The 23764-nt window shown below is 34.2% G+C and overlaps 1 protein-coding gene across 3 annotated transcripts in view; it reads left to right on the plus strand.

Moving 5' to 3' along the window:
* Window positions 1–23764, plus strand: part of LOC143245394 (gamma-aminobutyric acid receptor alpha-like) — a 52413-nt gene that overhangs the window by 16528 nt on the left and 12121 nt on the right. For all 3 annotated transcript variants that reach the window (XM_076491685.1, XM_076491683.1, XM_076491684.1), the window contains exons 2-7: window positions 964–1118; window positions 2598–2665; window positions 9016–9236; window positions 12158–12240; window positions 18560–18694; window positions 22699–22851. In XM_076491685.1, the coding sequence (XP_076347800.1) occupies window positions 2663–2665; window positions 9016–9236; window positions 12158–12240; window positions 18560–18694; window positions 22699–22851 (595 nt within the window). In that variant the 5' untranslated portion in view covers window positions 964–1118; window positions 2598–2662. The remainder of the gene's footprint in view (window positions 1–963; window positions 1119–2597; window positions 2666–9015; window positions 9237–12157; window positions 12241–18559; window positions 18695–22698; window positions 22852–23764) is intronic.

The raw sequence follows: 23764 nt of genomic DNA on the forward strand, positions 1-23764 counted from the left end.
CAACATTGTAGTTTTATCCCAGTTTTCCCTTACACAACATTGTAGTTTTATCCCTGTTTTCTCTTACACAACATTGTAGTTTTATCCCAGTTTTCTCTTACACAACATTGTAGTTTTATCCCAGTTTTCCTTACACAACATTGTGTTTTATCCCTGTTTTCTCTTACACAACATTGTAGTTTTATCCCTGTTTTCTCTTACACAACATTGTAGTTTTATCCCAGTTTTTCCTTACACAACATTGTAGTTTTATCCCAGTTTTCCCTTACACAACATTGTAGTTTTATCCCTGTTTTCTCTTACTCAATACTGTTATCCCAGTTTTCCCTTACACAACATTGTGGTTTTATCCCAGTTTTCCTTACACAACATTGTGGTTTTATCCCAGTTTTCCTTACACAACATTGTAGTTTTATCCTGTTTTCTCTTACACAACATTGTAGTTTTATCCTGTTTTCTCTTACACAACATTGTAGTTTTATCCCAGTTTTCCTTACACAACATTGTAGTTTTATCCCAGTTTTCCTTACACAACATTGTAGTTTTATCCTGTTTTCTCTTACACAACATTGTAGTTTTATCCCTGTTTTCTCTTACACAACATTGTAGTTTTATCCCTGTTTTCTCTTACACAACATTGTAGTTTTATCCCAGTTTTCCCTTACACAACATTGTAGTTTTATCCCAGTTTTCCCTTACACAACATTGTAGTTTTATCCCTGTTTTCTCTTACACAACATTGTAGTTTTATCCCTGTTTTCTCTTACACAACATTGTAGTTTTATCCCAGTTTTCCCTTACACAACATTGTAGTTTTATCCCAGTTTTCCCTTACACAACATTGTAGTTTTATCCCAGTTTTCCCTTACACAACATTGTAGTTTTATCCCTGTTTTCTCTTACTCAATACTGTTATCCCTGTTTTCTCTTACTCAATACTGTTATCCTTGTTTTCTCTTACAGAATATTGTGTTTTTGGCCCATACCTGATCATCAATCTTCTGTAGAAAGAAAAGTCATCAATGAAACTTTTTCGAGTGATGAAAGTACCAACATAAGTTTGGTACTCAACACTTTGTTGGGAAACTATGACTACAACCAAAGACCTGATCAAGGAGGTAAAAAGAGAGCGTTCAGTTTACTGCCTTCAAATAAATTAAGCGTGCTTGTACTTAATACAGTAATAGATTTAAAATCGCACCATAACGGTAAACAATTTTAAAAGATCACGTTAGATTTTTTCATGTATTTTGTTTTGGTTTACTCGGTGTGCGCGTTAGATTTTGTATGTGTGTTTTGATGTTTGCTCGTTGTGTGTATTAGGTTTTCTCTAAGTTTTTTGTATGATATGTATAGTGTGTGTATTAGGTTTTCTATACGTTTTTTGTTATGATATGTACGGTGTGTGTATTAGGTTTTCTATACGTTTTTTGTTATGATATGTATAGTGTGTGTATTAGGTTTTCTCTAAGTTTTTTGGTATGATATGTACGGTGTGTGTATTAGGTTTTCTCTAAGTTTTTTGGTATGATATGTACGGTGTGTGTATTAGGTTTTCTATACGTCTTTTGGTATGATATGTATAGTGTGTGTATTAGGTTTTCTCTTTGTGTTTTGTTATGATCTGTACGGTGTGTGTATTAGGTTTTCTCTAAGTTTTTTGGTATGATATGTACGGTGTGTGTATTAGGTTTTCTATACGTCTTTTGGTATGATATGTATAGTGTGTGTATTAGGTTTTCTCTTCGTGTTTTGTTATGATATGTTCGGTGTGTGTATTAGGTTTTCTATACGTCTTTTGGTATGATATGTACGGTGTGTGTATTAGGTTTTCTATACGTCTTTTGGTATGATATGTATAGTGTGTGTATTAGGTTTTCTCTTTGTGTTTTGTTATGATATGTACAGTGTGTGTATTAGGTTTTCTATACGTCTTTTGGTATGGTATGTACGGTGTGTGTATTAGGTTTTCTTTACGTCTTTTGGTATGGTATGCTCGGTGTGTACATCAGATTTTACTCTACGTGTTTCTGAACATGTGGCAGGTTTTGCCATTCTTTACTATTATTTGATCATAAAACGAATTAAAGATCTGGATATCGTGAAACATATTCGAAAGAAGTATTTTGTTCCTGAGATCTGCAGTAGCAGATTGGATAATTATATACTTTTTTATATGCGTGTATTAAGGTGTAATGATGGTTGTGCATATCACATGACAATATGTAGATAAAATACGAGCTCTAGTTATACACCTAAGTAACGAAATCATTTGTTTTACTTTCTTTTATTCGAACTTGAAATCATTTTAGTTCTAAAATCAAAGTAATTTCACTTACAGCTTGTTCTCTATGAGGACATGTCATATACAACATTAATGGACAACATCTAGAACCAAAAATCGTCATACGTAAATAAACTAAAAACCGTGTATTTGCTTAATTTATGGTTTCTGAAAAAAATATTTCCTAACACAAGAAATCAGGCAGTCTTATAAAAGGAGTGAAACCTGTGCTTACCAAACAAGTCTAAAGTTGCCACCAGCATTAATCTGGTCACTTCCAAGTATTAACAAAGGACTATTTTTGTATTTTCAGGTCATCCTACGTTGATTACAACGAATATACTTATAAGGAGCATCGGTCCAATATCTGAGTTCGCTATGGTAGGTAATATCATATGATAAACTACGGTTTTTACTGTCATAAAATAAGGTTAGGTAACTATTATCATGGAATAAAGTAGGTTGTTACTATTATAAAATAAGGCTTGGTAAGTACTATCATGAGATAAACTAGATTCTTACTGTCATAAAATAAGGTTTCGTAAGTACTATCATAGGATAGACTATAGTTCGTACTTTCATTAAACAAGGTACGGTAAGTACTATTATGGGATAAAATAAGGTATTTACCCCATAGAGTAAGAAATCTGCCATCATAAGATAAGGTGTGTTATTCTAGGATAAACTAGTGTCAAACATAGTTACAAAGGTGGGGAATGTGTAATCTCAAATTACGATGTATTAAAACAAGGCTTAATTTGTATTATGATAAGGTTTAGTAAGTGTATCACAGATGTATACTTCATTAAAACAATGCTTAATTTGTATTATGATAAGCTTTATTAAGTGTATCACAGGAGAAACTGGAGTAAGTTCAGTCTCATAGTAATGTTTCAAATGGTAAATATGTTAGAAGATAAAGTACAGTCTTAGCCTATGATACTTATTGTCATAAAATAATTTCTCTATGTTACGGGATAAATTCTGTTATTTGCTATCAGATGTTGGAAATGAACTTTGACAAAATAAATATTGCAGATATTATAGGTTAAAGTTTTGCAGTTCCTTATCCTCAATACTCCATTCTGGACTGTTTGATTTCAGAAAGTTCTAAATGTCCGTATGTTACGTAAACTGACTTTTCAAATTAAGCTTTCTTTTCTAGTCAGCTGATGATATAATCATTTCGCTTTACCTGATAGTTTCAATGATTTCGGTCAATAAGACCCTCGGGTCATCTGTTTCAGGACTCCTCCTCATTGATTTTGCTTACGCGACAGTCGAGTTGCCGTAGCAACAGTACAGTTTAGTATTAGACCTTTAGACCAAAGACTTCTGCAAGTTGTAAGAGCTGAAACCAATGAAATATTATAGCCTCTAGGTGGTCGTATTAAACAAACTTTCAAAAAAACGTTTTTGATCAGTTATTTTTTATGCTTCATTTCGATCATAGGAAGGTTTTGTACAAGATTTCTATAGACAGTTTTAAACAGAATTAATCAAAATCCAATTAATTACAGCATAAGTACTAAACGTTTCAAAATAATTAAATGAAGACAATGTCAGATATAAGATTAGTCAAGAAGAATTTTTAATTAAAGCTAAACAAACGATTAGTGCACAAAAGATTTAACTAAAGATAAATCCAAGTACAAATGTTAGTACAGAAAGTTGGAGTCGGCTGGTAATTCAAAATTTAACATTTCAAATATATTTTTATATGAAATATAAATGTGTCGACTACTGGAAAATCATAATCGTGTGTTATGTATATAATTGACGGACGATATACTACAATCCTTTTGCAGTGACTTCAGTATGAGACGTGTGTTAAATGTAATTCTGATGGACGATATATTACAGTCATTTTACAATATAACTTCACTATGGTACGTGTTAATTATATATCATATGGACGATATACTACAGGCCTTTTACAATATGGCTTCAGCATGGAACGTGTGTTAATTATAAATTAGATGGACGACATACTACAGTCCATTTACAATATGACTTCAGTATGATACGTGTGTTAATTATAAATTAGATTAACGATATACTAAAGCTCTTTTACAATAGGTCTTCAGTATGATGCATGTATTAATTATAAATTTGATGGATGATATACTACAGCCATTTTACAATGACTTCAGTATCGTACGTGTGTTAATTATATATTAGATGGACGATATACTAAAGTCCATTTCAATATGACTTCAGTATGATGCATATGTTAATTATAAAGTATATAGACAATACATTATAGTTCTACAATATGACTTCAGTATGGTACGTTTATTAATTATAAAGTATATAGACAATACACTATAGTTCTACAATATGACTTCAGTATGGTACGTTTATTAATTATAAAGTATATAGACAATACACTATAGTTCTACAATATGACTTCAGTATGGTACGTTTATTAATCATAAAGTATATAGACAATACACTATAGTTCTACAATATGACTTCAGTATCGTACGTTTATTAATTATAAAGTATATAGACAATACACTATAGTTCTACAATATGACTTCAGTATGGTACGTTTATTAATTATAAAGTATATAGACAATACACTATAGTTCTACAATATGACTTCAGTATGGTACGTTTATTAATTATAAAGTATATAGACAATACACTATAGTTCTACAATATGACTTCAGTATGGTACGTTTATTAATTATAAAGTATATAGACAATACACTATAGTTCTACAATATGACTTCAGTATGGTACGTTTATTAATTATAAAGTATATAGACAATACACTATAGTTCTACAATATGACTTCAGTATGGTACGTTTATTAATTATAAAGTATATAGACAATACACTATAGTTCTACAATATGACTTCAGTATGGTACGTTTATTAATTATAAAGTATATAGACAATACACTATAGTTCTACAATATGACTTCAGTATGGTACGTTTATTAATTATAAAGTATATAGACAATACACTATAGTTCTACAATATGACTTCAGTATCGTACGTTTATTAATTATAAAGTATATAGACAATACACTATAGTTCTACAATATGACTTCAGTATGGTACGTTTATTAATTATAAAGTATATAGACAATACACTATAGTTCTACAATATGACTTCAGTATGGTACGTTTATTAATTATAAAGTATATAGACAATACACTATAGTTCTACAATATGACTTCAGTATGGTACGTTTATTAATTATAAAGTATATAGACAATACACTATAGTTCTACAATATGACTTCAGTATGGTACGTTTATTAATTATAAAGTATATAGACAATACACTATAGTTCTACAAAATGACTTCAGTATGGTACGTTTATTAATTATAAAGTATATAGACAATACACTATAGTTCTACAATATGACTTCAGTATCGTACGTTTATTAATTATAAAGTATATAGACAATACACTATAGTTCTACAATATGACTTCAGTATGGTACGTTTATTAATTATAAAGTATATAGACAATACACTATAGTTCTACAATATGACTTCAGTATGGTACGTTTATTAATTATAAAGTATATAGACAATACACTATAGTTCTACAATATGACTTCAGTATGGTACGTTTATTAATTATAAAGTATATAGACAATACACTATAGTTCTACAATATGACTTCAGTATGGTACGTTTATTAATTATAAAGTATATAGACAATACACTATAGTTCTACAATATGACTTCAGTATGGTACGTTTATTAATTATAAAGTATATAGACAATACACTATAGTTCTACAATATGACTTCAGTATGGTACGTTTATTAATTATAAAGTATATAGACAATACACTATAGTTCTACAATATGACTTCAGTATGGTACGTTTATTAATTATAAAGTATATAGACAATACACTATAGTTCTACAATATGACTTCAGTATCGTACGTTTATTAATTATAAAGTATATAGACAATACACTATAGTTCTACAATATGACTTCAGTATGGTACGTTTATTAATTATAAAGTATATAGACAATACACTATAGTTCTACAATATGACTTCAGTATGGTACGTTTATTAATTATAAAGTATATAGACAATACACTATAGTTCTACAATATGACTTCAGTATGGTACGTTTATTAATTATAAAGTATATAGACAATACACTATAGTTCTACAATATGACTTCAGTATGGTACGTTTATTAATTATAAAGTATATAGACAATACACTATAGTTCTACAAAATGACTTCAGTATGGTACGTTTATTAATTATAAAGTATATAGACAATACACTATAGTTCTACAATATGACTTCAGTATGGTACGTTTATTAATTATAAAGTATATAGACAATACACTATAGTTCTACAATATGACTTCAGTATGGTACGTTTATTAATTATAAAGTATATAGACAATACACTATAGTTCTACAATATGACTTCAGTATGGTACGTTTATTAATTATAAAGTATATAGACAATACACTATAGTTCTACAATATGACTTCAGTATGGTACGTTTATTAATTATAAAGTATATAGACAATACACTATAGTTCTACAAAATGACTTCAGTATGGTACGTTTATTAATTATAAAGTATATAGACAATACACTATAGTTCTACAATATGACTTCAGTATGGTACGTTTATTAATTATAAAGTATATAGACAATACACTATAGTTCTACAATATGACTTCAGTATGGTACGTTTATTAATTATAAAGTATATAGACAATACACTATAGTTCTACAATATGACTTCAGTATGGTACGTTTATTAATTATAAAGTATATAGACAATACACTATAGTTCTACAATATGACTTCAGTATGGTACGTTTATTAATTATAAATCATAAGACAGTGTCCTACAGCTCCTTTACAGTTTGATTTCACTGCCAAAAGGTTTAGTTTTAAAGTGCATAATAATGATTCGGTAACACAACCTGGAATATGAAAAAAAATTCAGTTGGAGTATGTGTTTATAATGTTAAACATTTTTGTTTTACTTATACGAATAAATAATAAAAATCAATATTTCCTGTATAGATTTCTTCTAAACCTTTTCACACAATGTTTCAAATTTCGTATATTACTGTGAGAGGTAATTTTGTATATTTTTATTGTAGTAATTGATGAACTATTGTTTTGGAAAGAAGTGGATTTATTTTGAGAGTTAGAGCTAACTTCTTACCTTCTATATTTTTATAGGAATATTCGATGGACTGTTATTTCGAAGTGAAGTGGAGATATTTTGAGAGTTAGAGCTCACTTCTCATCTTCTATATTTCTATAGATATATTCGATGAACTGTTATTTTGAAGAGAAGTGGAGATATTTTGAGAGTTAGAGCTTACTTCTCATCTTCTATATTTCTATAGATATATTCGATGAACTGTTATTTTGAAGAGAAGTGGAGATATTTTGAGAGTTAGAGCTTACTTCTCATCTTCTATATTTCTATAGATATATTCGATGAACTGTTATTTTGAAGAGAAGTGGAGATATTTTGAGAGTTAGAGCTTACTTCTCATCTTCTATATTTCTATAGATATATTCGATGAACTGTTATTTTGAAGAGAAGTGGAGATATTTTGAGAGTTAGAGCTTACTTCTCACCTTCTATATTTCTATAGAAATATTCGATGAACTGTTATTTCGGAGAGAAGTGGAGATATTTTGAGAGTTAGAGCTCACTTCTCATCTTCTATATTTCTATAGATATATTCGATGAACTGTTATTTTGAAGAGAAGTGGAGATATTTTGAGAGTTAGAGCTTACTTCTCACCTTCTATATTTCTATAGAAATATTCGATGAACTGTTATTTCGGAGAGAAGTGAAGATATTTTGAGAGTTAGAGCTTACTTCTCATCTTCTATATTTCTATAGATATATTCGATGAACTGTTATTTTGAAGAGAAGTGGAGATATTTTGAGAGTTAGAGCTTACTTCTCATCTTCTATATTTCTATAGATATATTCGATGAACTGTTATTTTGAAGAGAAGTGGAGATATTTTGAGAGTTAGAGCTCACTTCTCATCTTCTATATTTCTATAGATATATTCGATGAACTGTTATTTTGAAGAGAAGTGGAGATATTTTGAGAGTTAGAGCTTACTTCTCACCTTCTATATTTCTATAGAAATATTCGATGAACTGTTATTTCGGAGAGAAGTGGAGATATCTTGAGAGTTAGAGCTTACTTCTCACCTTCTATATTTCTATAGGAATATTCGATGAACTGTTATTTTGAAGAGAAGTGAAGATATTTTAAGAGTTAGAACTTTCTTCTCATCTCCTATATTTTTATAGAAATATTCGATAGACTGTTGTTTCGGAGAGAAGTGAGATATTTTGAGAGTTAGAGCTTACTTCTCATCTCCTATATTTTTATAGGAATATTCGATGAACTGTTATTTTGAAGAGAAGTGGAGATATTTTGAGAGTTAGGGTTTACTTCTCATTTTCTATATTTCTATAGATATATTCGATGATCTGTTATTTTGAAGAGAAGTGGAGATATTTTGAGAGTTAGAGCTTACTTCTCACCTTCTATATTTCTATAGGAATATTCGATGGACTGTTATTTTGAAGAGAAGTGGAGATATTTTGAGAGTTAGAGCTTACGTCTCACCTTCTATATTTCTATAGAAATATTCGATGGACTGTTATTTTGAAGAGAAGTGGAGATATTTTGAGAGTTAGAGCTTACTTCTCACCTTCTATATTTCTATAGGAATATTCGATGGACTGTTATTTTCGACAGAAGTGGAGAGATGAACGATTGCAGTTTGAAGCACCCATAACGAGCCTTAGTTTGAATATCAAAATGTTAGAACGAATATGGAAACCTGACACGTACTTCCACAACGGAATGGGGTCCTATTTACACACCATCACCAGACCAAACAAGTTGCTGAGGATATTCCAGGATGGACAAGTCCTCTACTCTATGAGGTGGAAATTTCAATCTTATATTACAATTGTTAAAATAAGCTTTATAAATAAACAGAAACCTAAAATTACATCGAGAAGATTGTCCCAACTTAAGTTTGTTCCCTCTTGTTGAGACAAGAATGTCAAAGTCACTTCCGGTTCTTTGGATAAACTATATACAAATCTTTCAGTCTGTACTTCTGTACTAGTGAAACCTCCGTCGTTAAAAATGAACTTTTTGTGAAAAATAAAGTTGTCCCTGGTTTTACCCTCACTTATTCTTCTAGTCACGGGCTTAAACGAAATTATTGAATTCCCAGTCAACTTTACAAGAAACAAATAAATGTTTTTATACAGATGTGACGCCAGATTGTCTAAGGAACTTTTACCTAAAATATTTTGTTATTTATAACCAATATAGTACTCCTTCAGCTGTTCTATCTTGAAGATAAAAATTCTTCACATGCACACACGGTCTAGGGATATACAGTATCCCCCCTTGCTTACAATAAAGAACTTGGCTTTTATTATTATATTAAATCCATCCGAACTTCAAAGAATATAAATTTTTAGTGAAATCCGTCTTACAATACTTAACATTCCATTACTACGCTGAGAAATGAAAGCTAAGGGATGTACAAAACTAAACATTCAAATGTTTCTTTGATGTACAAAACTAAGCATTCAAAAGTACAATGATGTACAAAACTAAACATTTAAAGACGTTCTTTGATATATACAACTATATTTAACAGAATGCAGAAAACTATGAAGTTTATTTCTGACGTTAACTCAAATTATTATCTTTAAAAAGGAACATAAGCAAGACTAAACAGTGGACAATCTATAATGAATGATATCATTACAAAACAGTCCACAACCTATAATGAATGATATACTGTCTATTATGAAACAGTCAACAGACTATAACACTATGTAACACACATTTTGTTCCTGGATAGTATGTGTTATTTCTTAATTGCTTATGTTGTAAAAGTACAGAAAATGGCCATTATTCCCTTTAAACTTTGTTTTCGTCACCTAGATAATGAAACTTAGAAATTAACCTATTATCTATGTAAAAAGAGGAAAATTTGCACATTTTCATTTACATAAGATCTGAAGAAAACAACATATGAATCATGAGTTACATATACTTATACTAAAGTTATACAAAAATGTTTAGAAGTGAGTGGTTTTTCGGCTGTAATGTAAATCACTTTCACGTATCAACCCCCAAATATAGTCTCCCATCATGTTTTCGTTATACGCTCCTTGGTAGCGGCGTTCAAAGTCCAATATACCTTGGTGGAAGCACTCGCCTTGCACCTCAGAATATGCTCCCATGTTCTCCTTGAATCACTCAAGATGAGCCTTAAGGATATGGACTTTCAGGGACATCCTGCAACCCATTTTGCCGTAGTTCTTCACCAGAGTCTCAACCAGTTCCACATAATTTTTGGCCTTGTGATTGCCCAAGAAATCCCGAACCACTGCGACAAAGCTGTCCCAAATTATTTTTTTCCTTCCTACTGGGCCTCTACACAACCTATGATGAATGATTTACTGTCCATTATAAAACAGTCGACAACTTATAATGAATGATATACTGTCTATTATAAAACAGTCGACAGACTGTAATGAATGATGTACTGTCCATTATAAGAGTCCACAGAATATAATGAACAATATACAATCCATTATTAAACAGCCGACAACCTACAATGAATGATATACTGTCTATTATAAAACAGTCGACAGACTGTAATGAATGATGTATTGTCCATTATAAGAGTCAACAGAATATAATGAACAATATACAATCCATTATTAAACAGCCGACAACCTACAATGAATGATATACTGTCTATTATAAAACAGTCGACAGACTGTAATGAATGATGTATTGTCCATTATAAGAGTCCACAGAATATAATGAACAATATACTGTCCATTATAAGAGTCCACAGAATATAATGAACAATATACTGTCCATTATAAGAGTCCACAGAATATAATGAACAATATACTGTCCATTATTAAACAGCCGACAACCTACAATGAATGATATACTGTCTATTATAAAACAGTCGACAGAATGTAATGAATGATGTACTGTCCATTATAAGAGTCCACAGAATATAATGAACAATATACTATCCATTATTAAACAGCCGACAACCTACAATGAATGATATACTGTCTATTATAAAACAGTTGACAAACTATACAAAATGACAAGCTATCAAATTATCAGTGTTAACTATCTTGAAAATCTGGTTTCGTTTCATCTATTACTGATAATTGAAGTACAGACCTTGTCATTGTAGTTTATTCCTGATATGCCTGGGGACTTTGGTCAATGTTATGTACGAAGTTAATCTAACGGAACCACTTTCTGTTCGCTCTGACCTACTGTATAATAGTATTCTATTCAACATTCACAGAATGTAGGTTCGAATACCGTCACTAACCATCTCAGCCCTTTCATCTGTGGAATCGTTATAATGTTATGATCAATCCTACTTTTCATTAGTAAAGATTAACTAAAGAGTTGCCTGTTGAGGACGTTAACTAGCTGTCTTCCCCACAGTTTTTTCCTTAGGAACGACTAACGCAGATATACATCATATAAACAAAAAGAGGTGTTCATAGTCTTGAAAAGTCTGTTCAAACCGAATATCGTCTCCTTTATTTTATCATTTATGATCAGATCATATTTGTAATACCTTAACTCATATCTCTTCGTGCATTAAAAAAAATTCAGCACATTAGATTCCTTTCGTCAAAACTTATATTTGACATCAATAGCTCCTCTCTTGGGTATCATCTAATTCAATTAAAATACGATTGTAGTAAATAAGAAACTGTCTGTTCATTTATTTTCAATTGAAGTTAGATTATTGCAAGAGCGAACTGTGTTTATTTACATTTGTACATAGATTGACAATCAAAGCAAAATGTCTGATGGAACTCCAGCGGTTCCCTATGGATCACCAATCATGTCCACTAATTTTCGGCAGCTGTAAGTCACTGTCTTTACTGATGTGTTTCAATTATTACGATAAATATCATCTCTCACGAAGCTTCAGTTATGAGCTAACATTTATTATGATTGTTATTTTAGTAAATCCTCTTTAAAACTGACACTTAATTATTTCATTAATTTATGGTGTACACTTTAACACGTTTTCTTGTAATATGTTAGAGTGGTCAAAGTCCTTATTACCAACAATGTTCCAACGTTTCTATAATTGTTGGTAACACTACTTCCAGTGTTGATGATTAAGTACTTCAATCTCTGTTGTTGTTGGTAACACTTCTTCCAGTGTTGGTGATTAAGTACTTAGTGTGAAGAATGTTACAGGTTCTCTGTAATTGTTGGTAATACTTTCTCCAGTGTTGGTGGTTAGGTACTCCTTTTCTCTGTTATTGTTTGTAACATTTCCTCCAGTTTTGGTGGTTAAGTACTTAGTTTTCTGTTGTTGTTGGTAAAACTTGTTCCAGTGTTGATAGTTAAGTACTTAGTTCTCTGTTATTATTGCTAACACTTGTTCCAGTGTTCATGATTAAGTAATAAGTTCTATGTTATTGTTGGTAATACTTGTTCAAGTGTTGATAGTTAAGTACTTAGTTCTCTGTTATTGTTGGTGACATTTATTCCAGTGTTGATGATTAAGTACTTATTTCTCTGTTATTATTTGTAACATATCCTTTATTGTTGATAATTGAGCACTTAGTTATCTGTTATTGTTGGTAACACTTGCCCCAGTGTTGATGATTAAGTACTTAGTTCTTTTTTGTTGTTGGTAACACTTCTTCCAGTGTTAGTGGTTAAGTACTTAGTTATCTGTTGTTGTTGGTAACACTTCCTTCATTGCTGATGATTAAGTACTTTGTTCTCTATTATTGTTGGAAATACTTCTTCCAGTGTTAGTGGTTAAGTATTTAGTGTTTTCTTATTGTTCGTAGCATTTTCTGCAGTGTTGATGGTTGAGTACTTAGTTTTCTGTTATTATTGGTAACATTTTCTCCAGTGATATAGCTTGAGTACTTAGTTCTCTGTTATTATTGGTAACGTTTTCTCCAGTGTAGTGGTTAAGTACTTAGTTCTATGTTATTGTTGGTAACACTTCCTCTAGTGTTGGTGGTTAAGTACTTAATTTTTTTATTGTTGGTAACATTTCTTCCAGTGTTCATGATTAAGTACTTAGTTCTCTGTTATTGTTCGTAACACTTGTTCCAGTGTTGATGGTTAAGTATTTAATCCTCTGTTATTGTTGGGAACTCTTCTCCAAGTGTTGATGATTAAGCACTTAGTTCTCTGTTATTGTTCATAACAATTCTTCTAGTGTTGATGATTAAGTAGTCAGTTCTCTGTTATTGTTTACAACACTTTTTTCAGCGTTGATGATTAAGTACTTAGTTCTTTGATACTGTTAGTAACACTTTCCTAGTGTTGATGATTAAGTACTTCGTTCTCTGTTATTGTTAGTAACACTTCCTCCAAAGTTGGTGGTTAAGTCCTTAGTGTTGAGAATGTTCGAAGTTTCTTGTAATTATTGGTAGTACTTCCTTCAGTGTTTGTGGTTAAGTCCTTAGTGTGAAGAATGTTACAGGTCCTCTGTAATCATTGGTAGTACTTCCTTCAGTGTTTGTGGTTAAGTCCTTAGTGTGAAGAATGTTACAGGTCCTCTGTAATTGTTGGTAATACTTCCTTCAATGTTAGTGGTTAAGTTTTTAGTGTGAAAAGTTTTCGAGGTTCTGTTTTACCATTGAAAACACTTCTTCCAGTGTTGTTGTTCATTATTGTTTTTCTAAAACAAACCTCTATGAAAGATGGTTTGTCAAATGTTACACCACACAAGAATAGGTAGGTTTAATCTTACACTACACAAGAATAGGTAGGTTTAATGTTACACCACACAAGAATAGGTAGGTTTAATCATACACCACACAAGAATAGGTAGGTCTAATCTTACAAAACAGGAAAAAAGTACGTAAATCTTTTATCACACAATAAATGGATACGTGAATCTTACACCACACAAGAATGGCTAGGTAAACCTAAGGAAACAAAATCAATGGTTATGTAAACCTTACACCACACAAGAATAGCTAGGTAAACCTAAGGAAACAAAATCAATGGTTATGTAAACCTTACACCACACGCGAATGACTAGGGAAAAATCTTACATCACACAGGAAATGGCTATGTAAACTGCCACAACACAAGAGTAGCCATCACACACGAAATAGCTAGGTGGTTCTTACAATATATGAGAAATAGCTAGGTAAATCTTACAAAACAGAAAAAATACTGAGTAAATTTTACTACACACAAGAATGGCTTGGTGAATTTTCCTACACACCAGTATTGCTATGTAAATCTTCCCCACACAAGAATGGTTAGGGAAATCTTTCCCACACCAGAATGGCTACGTAAATCTTCCCCACACAAGTATGGCTTAATAAATCTTATACCACACAAGAATGGTTAGGAAAATCTTCCCCACACAAGAATAATTAGGGAAATCTTTCCCACACCAGAATGGCTACGTAAATCTTCCCCACACAAGTATGGCTAGGTAAATCTTCCCCACACAAGTATGGCTTGGTAAATCTTATACCACACAAGAATGGTTAGGAAAATCTTCCCCACACAAGAATGGTTAGGGAAATCTTTCCCACACCAGAATGGCTACGTAAATCTTCCCCACACAAGTATGGCTTGGTAAATCTTATACCACACAAGAATGGTTAGGAAAATCTTCCCCACACAAGAATGGTTAGGGAAATCTTTCCCACACCAGAATGGCTACGTAAATCTTCCCCACACAAGGATGGCTAGGTAAATCTTATCCCACACCAGAATGGCTAAGTAAATCTTACCCCACACAAGAATGGCTAGGTAAATTCCCTTACCCACAAGAATGGCTAGGTAAATCTTCCCCACACAAGAATGGCCAGGTAAATCTTCCCCACACAAGAATGGCCAGGTGAAAATCTTTCACACACACCAGAATGGCTACGTAAATCTTCCCCACACAAGAATGGCTAGGTGAATCTTCCCCCACACACACACACCAGAATGGCTAGGTAAATCTTCCCCCACAGAATGGCCAGGTGAATACTTCCCCTATGGCTAGGTAAATCTTCCCCACACAAGTATGGCCAGGTGAAATCTTATACCACACAAGAATGGTTAGGTAAATCTTCCCCACACAAGAATGGTTAGGTGAATACTTCTCTTCCCACACCAGAATGGTAAATCTTCCCCACACGTAAATCTTCCCCACACAAGTATGGCTTGGTAAATCTTATACCACACAAGAATGGTTAGGAAAATCTTCCCCCCACACAAGAAGAATGGCTAGGTAAATCTTCCCACACAAGAATGACCAGGTGAATCTTTCACACACACACAAGAATGGCTAGGTAAATCTTCCCCACACAAGAATGGCCAGGTAAATCTTACACACACACAAGAATGGTTAGGTAAATCTTCCCCACACAAGAATGGTTAGGTGAATCTTTCACACACACCAGAATGGCTACGTAAATCTTCCCCACACAAGAATGGCTAGGTGAAATCTTCACACACACACCAGAATGGCTAGGTAAATCTTCCCCACACAAGAATGGCTAGGAAAATCTTCCCCACACAAGAATGGCTTGGTAAATCTTATACCACACAAGAATGGTTGGTAAATCTTTACACCACATAATTAGAAATCTTTCAGAATGGCTAAGTAAATCTTCCCCACACAAGAATGGCTAGGTAAATTCCCTTACCCACAAGAATGGCTAGGTAAATCTTCCCCACACAAGAATGGTTAGGTGAAATTTCCCTTCCACACACACACCAGAATGGTTAGGTAAATCTTCCCCACACAAGAATGGTTAGGTGAAATCTTCCCCATCAGAACACACACACACCAGAATCAGCTAAGTAAACCTTACACCACACAAGAATGGCTAGGTAACTTCCCTTACCCACAAGAATGGCTAGGTAAATCTTCCCCACACAAGAATGGCCAGGTGAATACTTCCCCTTCACACACACACACCAGAATGGCTAGGTAAATCTTCCCCACACAAGAATGGCTAGGTGAATCTTCACACACACAACCGGAATGGCTGGTAAATCTTCCCCACACAAGAATGGCCAGGTGAATACTTCCCCCTCACACACACACACCAGAATGGCTAGGTAAATCTTCCCCACACAAGAATGGCCAGGTGAATACTTCCCCTCACACACACACACCAGAATAGCTAGGTAAATCTTCCCCACACAAGAATGGCCAGGTGAAACTTCCCTTCACACACACACCAGAATGGCTAGGTAAATCTTCCCCACACAAGAATGGCCAGGTGAATACTTCCCCTCACACACACACACACCAGAATGGCTAGGTAAATCTTCCCCACACAAGAATGACCAGGTGAATACTTCCCCTCACACACACACACCAGAATAGCTAAATAAATCTTCCCCACACAAGAATGGCCAGGGAAAATCTCACACACACACAAGAATGGCTAGGTAAATCTTATACCACACAAGAATGGTTAGGTGAATACTTCCACACACACACCAGAATGGCTAAGTAAATCTTCCCACACAAGAATGGCCAGGTGAATACTTCCCTCTCACACACACACACCAGAATGGCTAGGTAAATCTTCCCCACACAAGTATGGCTTGGTAAATCTTATACCACACAAGAATGGTTAGGAAAATCTTCCCCACACAAGAATGGTTAGGAAAATCTTCCCCACACAAGAATGGTTAGGGAAATCTTTCCCACATCAGAATGGCTACGTAAATCTTCCATCACACATGTATGGCTAGGAAAATCTTCCCCACACAAGAATGGTTAGGGAAATCTTCCCACACAAGAATGGCTAGGTGAAATCTTCACACACACACACCAGAATGGCTAGGTAAATCTTCCCCACAAATCTGAATATACCACACAAGATCAGCTAAGTAAACCTTACACCACACAAGAATGGCTAGGTAAATTCCCTTACCCACAAGAATGGCTAGGTAAATCTTCCCCACACAAGAATGGCCAGGTGAATACTTCCCCTCACACACACACACCAGAATGGCTAGGTAAATCTTCCCCACACAAGAATGGCCAGGTGAATACTTCCCCCTCACACACACATACCGGAATGGCTAGGTAAATCTTACCCACACAAGAATGGCCAGGTGAATACTTCCCCTCACACACACACACACCAGAATGGCTAGGTAAATCTTCCACACACAAGAATGGCCAGGTGAATACTTCCCCCTCACACACACACACCAGAATGGCTAGTAAATCTTCCCCACACAAGAATGGCCAGGTGAATACTTCCCCCTCACACACACACACCAGAATGGCTAGTAAATCTTCCCCACACAAGAATGGCCAGGTGAATACTTCCCCATCACACACACACACACACCAGAATGGCTAGGTAAATCTTCCACACACAAGAATGGCCAGGTGAATACTTCCCCCTCACACACACACACCAGAATAGCTAGGTAAATCTTCCCCACACAAGAATGGCCAGGTGAATACTTCCCCCTCACACACACACACCAGAATGGCTAGGTAAATCTTCCCCACACAAGAATGGCAGGTGAATACTTCCCCCTCACACACACACACACCAGAATGGCTAAGTAAATCTTCCCCACACAAGAATGGCCAGGTGAATACTTCCCTCTCACACACACACACCAGAATAGCTAAGTAAATCTTCCCCACACAAGTATGGCTAGGAAAACCTTCCCCACACAAGAATGGTTAGGTACATTTTCCCTCATACATGGCTAGGTAAATGCACAGTATCCACTGAACTTTGGCTTAGTCTTCAAAGGTCAGGTTTAAATAGACAGGAAGCATACTTTGTTTTTGCTCTAGGGGTTTCCTTTCGAAACCCGTTCCTGTTCTATATACGTCATTCGTGCATCATATTAAACATATCTTGCTGTGTGATAATCATGTGGTTTATTTTCATTATATTTTTACGTAAAACGAACTTTTTACTTCATAATATAATTTATGTTAGTTTCATATTAACATATATTTTAGCATTTAGATGGTATAACTTTCATATTTTATTTTTACACTTACAAATGGGTATCACATACATAAATGTTCAACAAACAATAATATTGATGCTCCATTGCTATAAGTACATTACTTAATGGTAATCTTGTTATCACTAAACAATAATTCTATAACAAATTGTAATTTAAAGTATGTCTGCTTACCTTTTGAAATTTAAATACTAAACCTCATTGAAATGTTTTGTTCTATTACTTCACCAAATAGATAGTTACACATCGAATGAAGTAATTTATCGTTGGGACAAAGATGGCACAGTTAGCCTGATAGAAGGCCTCGTTTTATCTCAGTTTGACCTCAAAGATTACCCATATCGTAATACTACGATAGCGTTTAAACCTGGTGAGTTACATTGGAACATAGTTATCAATAATTCTGATGTAAACTGATAAATAGCTGACATTTTTCAACCTTTAAACATTGAGTTTGGTTGGATGTTAATAATCCAGATGTAAAAGAGTTGACATTTTAATAATTAAACATTGTGAGTTTGGTTGGATGTTAATAATCCAGATGTAAAAGAGTTGACATTTTACTAATTAAACATTGTGAATTTGTTTGGATGTTAATAATCCAGATGTAAATTTCACGAGGTGGAGACTTATGCCGCAGCGGCGAGCGTTGAAGGTGCCGGGGCGCGAGCCCGCCCGGAGCCGCCGCTGGTGCACATCTTGGTGGTAGTAGCAAATACTCAAGTGAGAACCTTGAGGACTGAGGTGGAGAAGGGTTCCATGTGAACATGGGATAGGAGAAGGGGCATAGTCTGTCTGAGACTGGATGGACACTGTTTGTTCAGTAGGAGAAGGGGGCATAGTTTGTCTGAGACTGGATGGACACTGTTTGTTCAGCTTCCTCTCACCTATTTACCCGGCGCGCCCGGGACCTGTGGGCCGGTTACGGTCCGTTTTCACACAGGTGGTGAGTACTAGCGAAAACGATTGCCGAAAGTGTAAGGAAATGGCCGAACATAAAACCTTTCGTACTAATGTTCAGTACTCCCTACTTAAAAGGTCTGGAATTCGCGCTTAAAACATAAAACAGTGTGCAGACTTGTGTACGACATTTGTTAGGTAACATGTGCCAGTTATTCTATAGCCTACTGTTAATAGTGAAGTATATAATACATAAATCTATATAAATATAACAGTGCCACCTGTTTTATGTTCATGTTAGTTGTTCGCATGATGTGGATGGACATTCACGAAAATTGGTATGGAGGTTCGTTAGATCCACCTATACAAATATAATAGCACTGTTTGTTATGAGTCCAATCAACAACCTCGCATGGTGTGGATGGACATTCACGAAAATTGGTATGGAGGTTCGTTAGATCCACCTATACAAATATGATAGCACTGTTTGTTATGAGTCCAATCAACAACCTCGCAAGGTGTGGATGACACTCGTCAAAGGTGGTATCAAGGCTCATTAGGAGAGTTTGTTTTTGAATTTCGCACAAAGCTACTCGAGGACTATCTGTGCTACATTAGGAGAGATACAAACAAATTTCAGTTTTGCATTTTACGATTTGCGGTTTGTAAGGACGTTTTTATCACTATTTCACCCACTACAGATAGATCTTCACGAAATTTGATATGGAGGTTCATTGTGTCCAGACACAAGTAATTTTTACATTTTGTGTTTTGCTGTCTTTATGGCGTTTTTCCGTTTTTTCGTACTACTCCACCCATGTTGATGAATCTTCACCAATTCTGGCATGTAAGTTTGTTGGGTCTAGGCAAAGGTACATGAAAACTTGGAGTTTCACATTTTGTGCGTTATATTTTTTAGGGAAGGTAATATTTCATAAACTTTCATTAAACATGGATATACAGTCATGTGAAAAAGTGAGGACACCCTATGAAAGCCTGTGTATTTTTGTAACACTTGTAGATATGTAGATATTTAATCTCAATTTCAACAATACTGAGAGATTATAAGAATATAACTAAACAATTAAAACTGAAGAAAAGACTTTTCAAGATCTTCTGTAAATGTAATTCTACAAAAATACATATTCTAACTGGTTCAAATTTATGTTCCTTGTATACTTATCGTTGTCTTATCCTGGGTATCGTTTTGGATCAATCGAGAGGCTACTGCAGATCGTGTAGGCTTAGGTATGTTAATTTATTTATATGTTGTATTTATTTATATGTTAAATGTATTCTTATCTTAATTAATTATTTTCAATACTCAGTAATATATTGTTATGCAAAGGATAGTACTTCTTATTGTGACAACTTTTTTTAATAATAATTCTGATTGTTCCAACACTATCGTGTGGTTAAAATGATATATCTGGTGCTAATATGTAAATAAAATGTGCGTTAGTCTTTCATATCATAAACTAAGAAATATAATACCAATTAAAATTTAGTAATTCCTGAAAACTTCATCGTCATTTCAGTAATTCCTGAACACTTCATCGTCATTTCAGTAATTCCTGAACACTTCATCGTCAATTCAGTAATTCCTGAACACTTCATCGTCAATTCAGTAATTCCTGAACACTTCATCGTCATTTCAGTAATTCCTGAACACTTCATCGTCATTTCAGTAATTCCTGAACACTTCATCGTCAATTCAGTAATTCCTGAACACTTCATCGTCATTTCAGTAATTCCTGAACACTTCATCGTCATTTCAGTAATTCTTGAACACTTCATCGTCATTTCAGTAATTCCTGAACACTTCATCGTCAATTCAGTAATTCCTGAACACTTCATCGTCATTTCAGTAATTCCTGAACACTTCATCGTCAATTCAGTAATTCCTGAACACTTCATCGTCAATTCAGTAATTAGGGGTACCCTAATATCTAGTGTTACCCCCTTTGGTTGAAACAACTGCAGTGAGACGCTTCTTGTAGCCATCTACCAGTCTCTGACATCGGTCTGAAGAAAGTTTGCTCCACTCTTCAATGCAGAATTCTGTCAGCTGTGAGATGTTTGAGGGGTTTCTTGCATGTACAGCCCGTTTCAAGTAACCTCCAGCATCTCAATGGGATTAAGATCTGGGCTTTGACTCGGCCATTCCAGGACTCCATTTCTTAGTTTTCAGCCAGTCCTTGGTGGATTTACAGGTACGTTTTGGGTCATTGTCGTGTTGCAGAGTCCAGTTCCGCTTCAGCTTTAATTTTCGTACAGATGGTCTCACATGATCCTCAAGCACCCTCTGATACACAGAAGAATTCATGGTGGATTTTATTATTGTGAGCTGTCCAGGTCCTGCTGCAGCAAAGCAGCCCCAAACCATGATACTTCCACCTCCATGCTTCACAGTTGGTATGGGGTTCTTTTCCTGTAATGTTGTATTTGGTTTACGCCAAACATGTCCTCTGTTCTGGTGTCCAAATAATTCAACTTTGGACCCATCTGTCCAAAGAACATTATTCCAGAAGTCCTGGTCTTTGTCTACATTCTCTCTGGCAAACTTTAGTCTGGCCTTGATGTTTCTCTTAGAGAGCAAAGGTTTCCTCCTTGCACACCTCCCATGCAAGTTAAACTTGTGCAGTCTCCTTCTAATTGTAGAGGCACGCACTTTCACATCAACAGTAGCCAGAGCCTGCTGTAGGTCCCGTGATGACATGTTAGGGTGTTTGGAGACCTCTTTTAGCATCTTGCGGTCTGTTCTCGGGGTGATCTTGCTTGGACGACCAGACCTGGGCATGTTGGCAGTTGTTTTGAAAGCCCTCCACTTGTTGACTATTTTCCGGATAGTGGAATGACTGATTTCAAAATCGTTTGGGATCTTTTCAAATCCCTTACCAGACTCATAAGCTGCTACAATTTTCTTTCTGAAGGCCTCAGACAGCTCTTTTGCTCTCACCATGGTGCTCACTCTCACTTTAACAGTCAGGAGCACACAAAACTAAATGTCTGAGGTTTAAATAGGGCAAGCCTCATTCAAAATGCTGAGCAACGATCTTCTAATCATGTGCACCTGTGTGTGAGTTGAGCCATTTCAAGCGGGAATAAATGTGGGGGTGTCCTAACTTTTTACTCAGTTAGAATATGCATTTTTGTAGAATTACATTTACAGAAGATCTTGAAAAGTCTTTTCTTCAGTTTTAATTGTTTAGTTATATTCCTATAATCTGTCAGTATTGTTAACATTGATATTAAATATCTATATATCCAAAAATGTTACAAAAATACACAGGCTTTCATAGGGTGTCCTAACTTTTTCACATGACTGTACATAACTTCAATCCAGGGAACGGGTATAACAGCTAATATACAATGTTTGAGTTTGATCTGAAAAAGTGTCCACTTCAGGAAATCTTTTAAACTTTAATATCACAAATATGGTACTTGAAGTAAATCTAACACTATTTTGACTAGGTATCTATTCAGTGCTACAAGTGAACTTTAACCTGAGACGTCATATGGGATATTTCGTCATTCAAATTTATGTTCCTTGTATACTTATCGTTGTCTTATCCTGGGTATCGTTTTGGATCAATCGAGAGGCTACTGCAGATCGTGTAGGCTTAGGTATGTTAATTTATTTATATGTTGTATTTATTTATATGTTAAATGTATTCTTATCTTAATTAATTATTTTCAATACTCAGTAATATATTGTTATGCAAAGGATAGTACTTCTTATTGTGACAACTTTTTTTAATAATAATTCTGATTGTTCCAACACTATCGTGTGGTTAAAATGATATATCTGGTGCTAATATGTAAATAAAATGTGCGTTAGTCTTTCATATCATAAACTAAGAAATATAATACCAATTAGAAGACTAAATTACTGCACTATAGCCTTCAAGGTTGTATAATGTCTAAGATTATTTACTTGTGAGATATTTATCCAACGTCATAAAACGTTTTACGACAATACAGCGGAATACTTCATTGTCAAATCAGTAATTCCTGAACACTTCATCGTAATTTCAGTAATTCCTGAACACTTCATCGTCAATTCAGTAATTCCTGAACACTTCATCGTCATTTCAGTGATTCCTGAACACTTCATTGTCAAATCAGTAATTCCTGAACACTTCATCGTAATTTCAGTAATTCCTGAACACTTCATCGTAATTTCAGTAATTTCTGATCACTTCATCGTCAATTCAGTAATTCCTGATCACTTCATCGTCAATTCAGTAACTCCTGAACACTTCATCGTCATTTCAGTAATTCCTGAAAACTTCATCGTCATTTCAGTAATTCCTGAACACTTCATCGTTAATTCATAAATTCCTGAACACTTCTTCGTCATTTCAGTAATTCCTGAACACTTCATTGTCAATTCAGTAATTTCTGAACACTTCATCGTCATTTCAGTGATTCCTGAACACTTCATCGTCATTTCAGTAATTCCTGAACACTTCTTCGTCATTTCAGTAATTCCTGAACACTTCATTGTCAATTCAGTAATTCTTGAACATTTCATCGT

Source organism: Tachypleus tridentatus, chromosome 2 (assembly GCF_004210375.1).
Source record: "Tachypleus tridentatus isolate NWPU-2018 chromosome 2, ASM421037v1, whole genome shotgun sequence".
NCBI lineage: Eukaryota > Metazoa > Arthropoda > Merostomata > Xiphosura > Limulidae > Tachypleus > Tachypleus tridentatus.